General features: G+C 42.5%; 1 protein-coding gene across 1 annotated transcript in view; it reads right to left on the reverse strand.

Moving 5' to 3' along the window:
* The window catches only part of frzb (frizzled related protein), a 10,585-nt gene that overhangs the window by 1,831 nt on the left and 8,455 nt on the right, over positions 1-299 (reverse strand). The window contains exon 6 of the mRNA XM_025063704.1: positions 233-296. Within this exon, the coding sequence (XP_024919472.1) occupies positions 233-296 (64 nt within the window). The remainder of the gene's footprint in view (positions 1-232; positions 297-299) is intronic.

The raw sequence follows: 299 nt of genomic DNA on the forward strand, positions 1-299 counted from the left end.
CTACGCCATCTATTGGGGAAACGTGGGTATTGCAGGGAAAAGGCAGATGATAATGATAATATATAATTTGGAAAAGTTTGGCGGGCCAGATTAAGAAACGGAACGGGCTGCATCCGGCCCCCCTGGCCTTAGTTTGTCCATGCCTGGACTAATGGGAGCAAAATCGAAATTCCCATTATTATTTCAGACAAGCTATTTACAAAATGTATGGACATGTGAATGCAAATCCTACCTTGACTTTTTTACCCATTTTGTCCTTCCACTTCTGTGCAATTGAGCTGTCAATAAGAAGTAGCCTG

Source organism: Cynoglossus semilaevis, chromosome 16 (assembly GCF_000523025.1).
Source record: "Cynoglossus semilaevis isolate Cse_v1.0 chromosome 16, Cse_v1.0, whole genome shotgun sequence".
NCBI lineage: Eukaryota > Metazoa > Chordata > Actinopteri > Pleuronectiformes > Cynoglossidae > Cynoglossus > Cynoglossus semilaevis.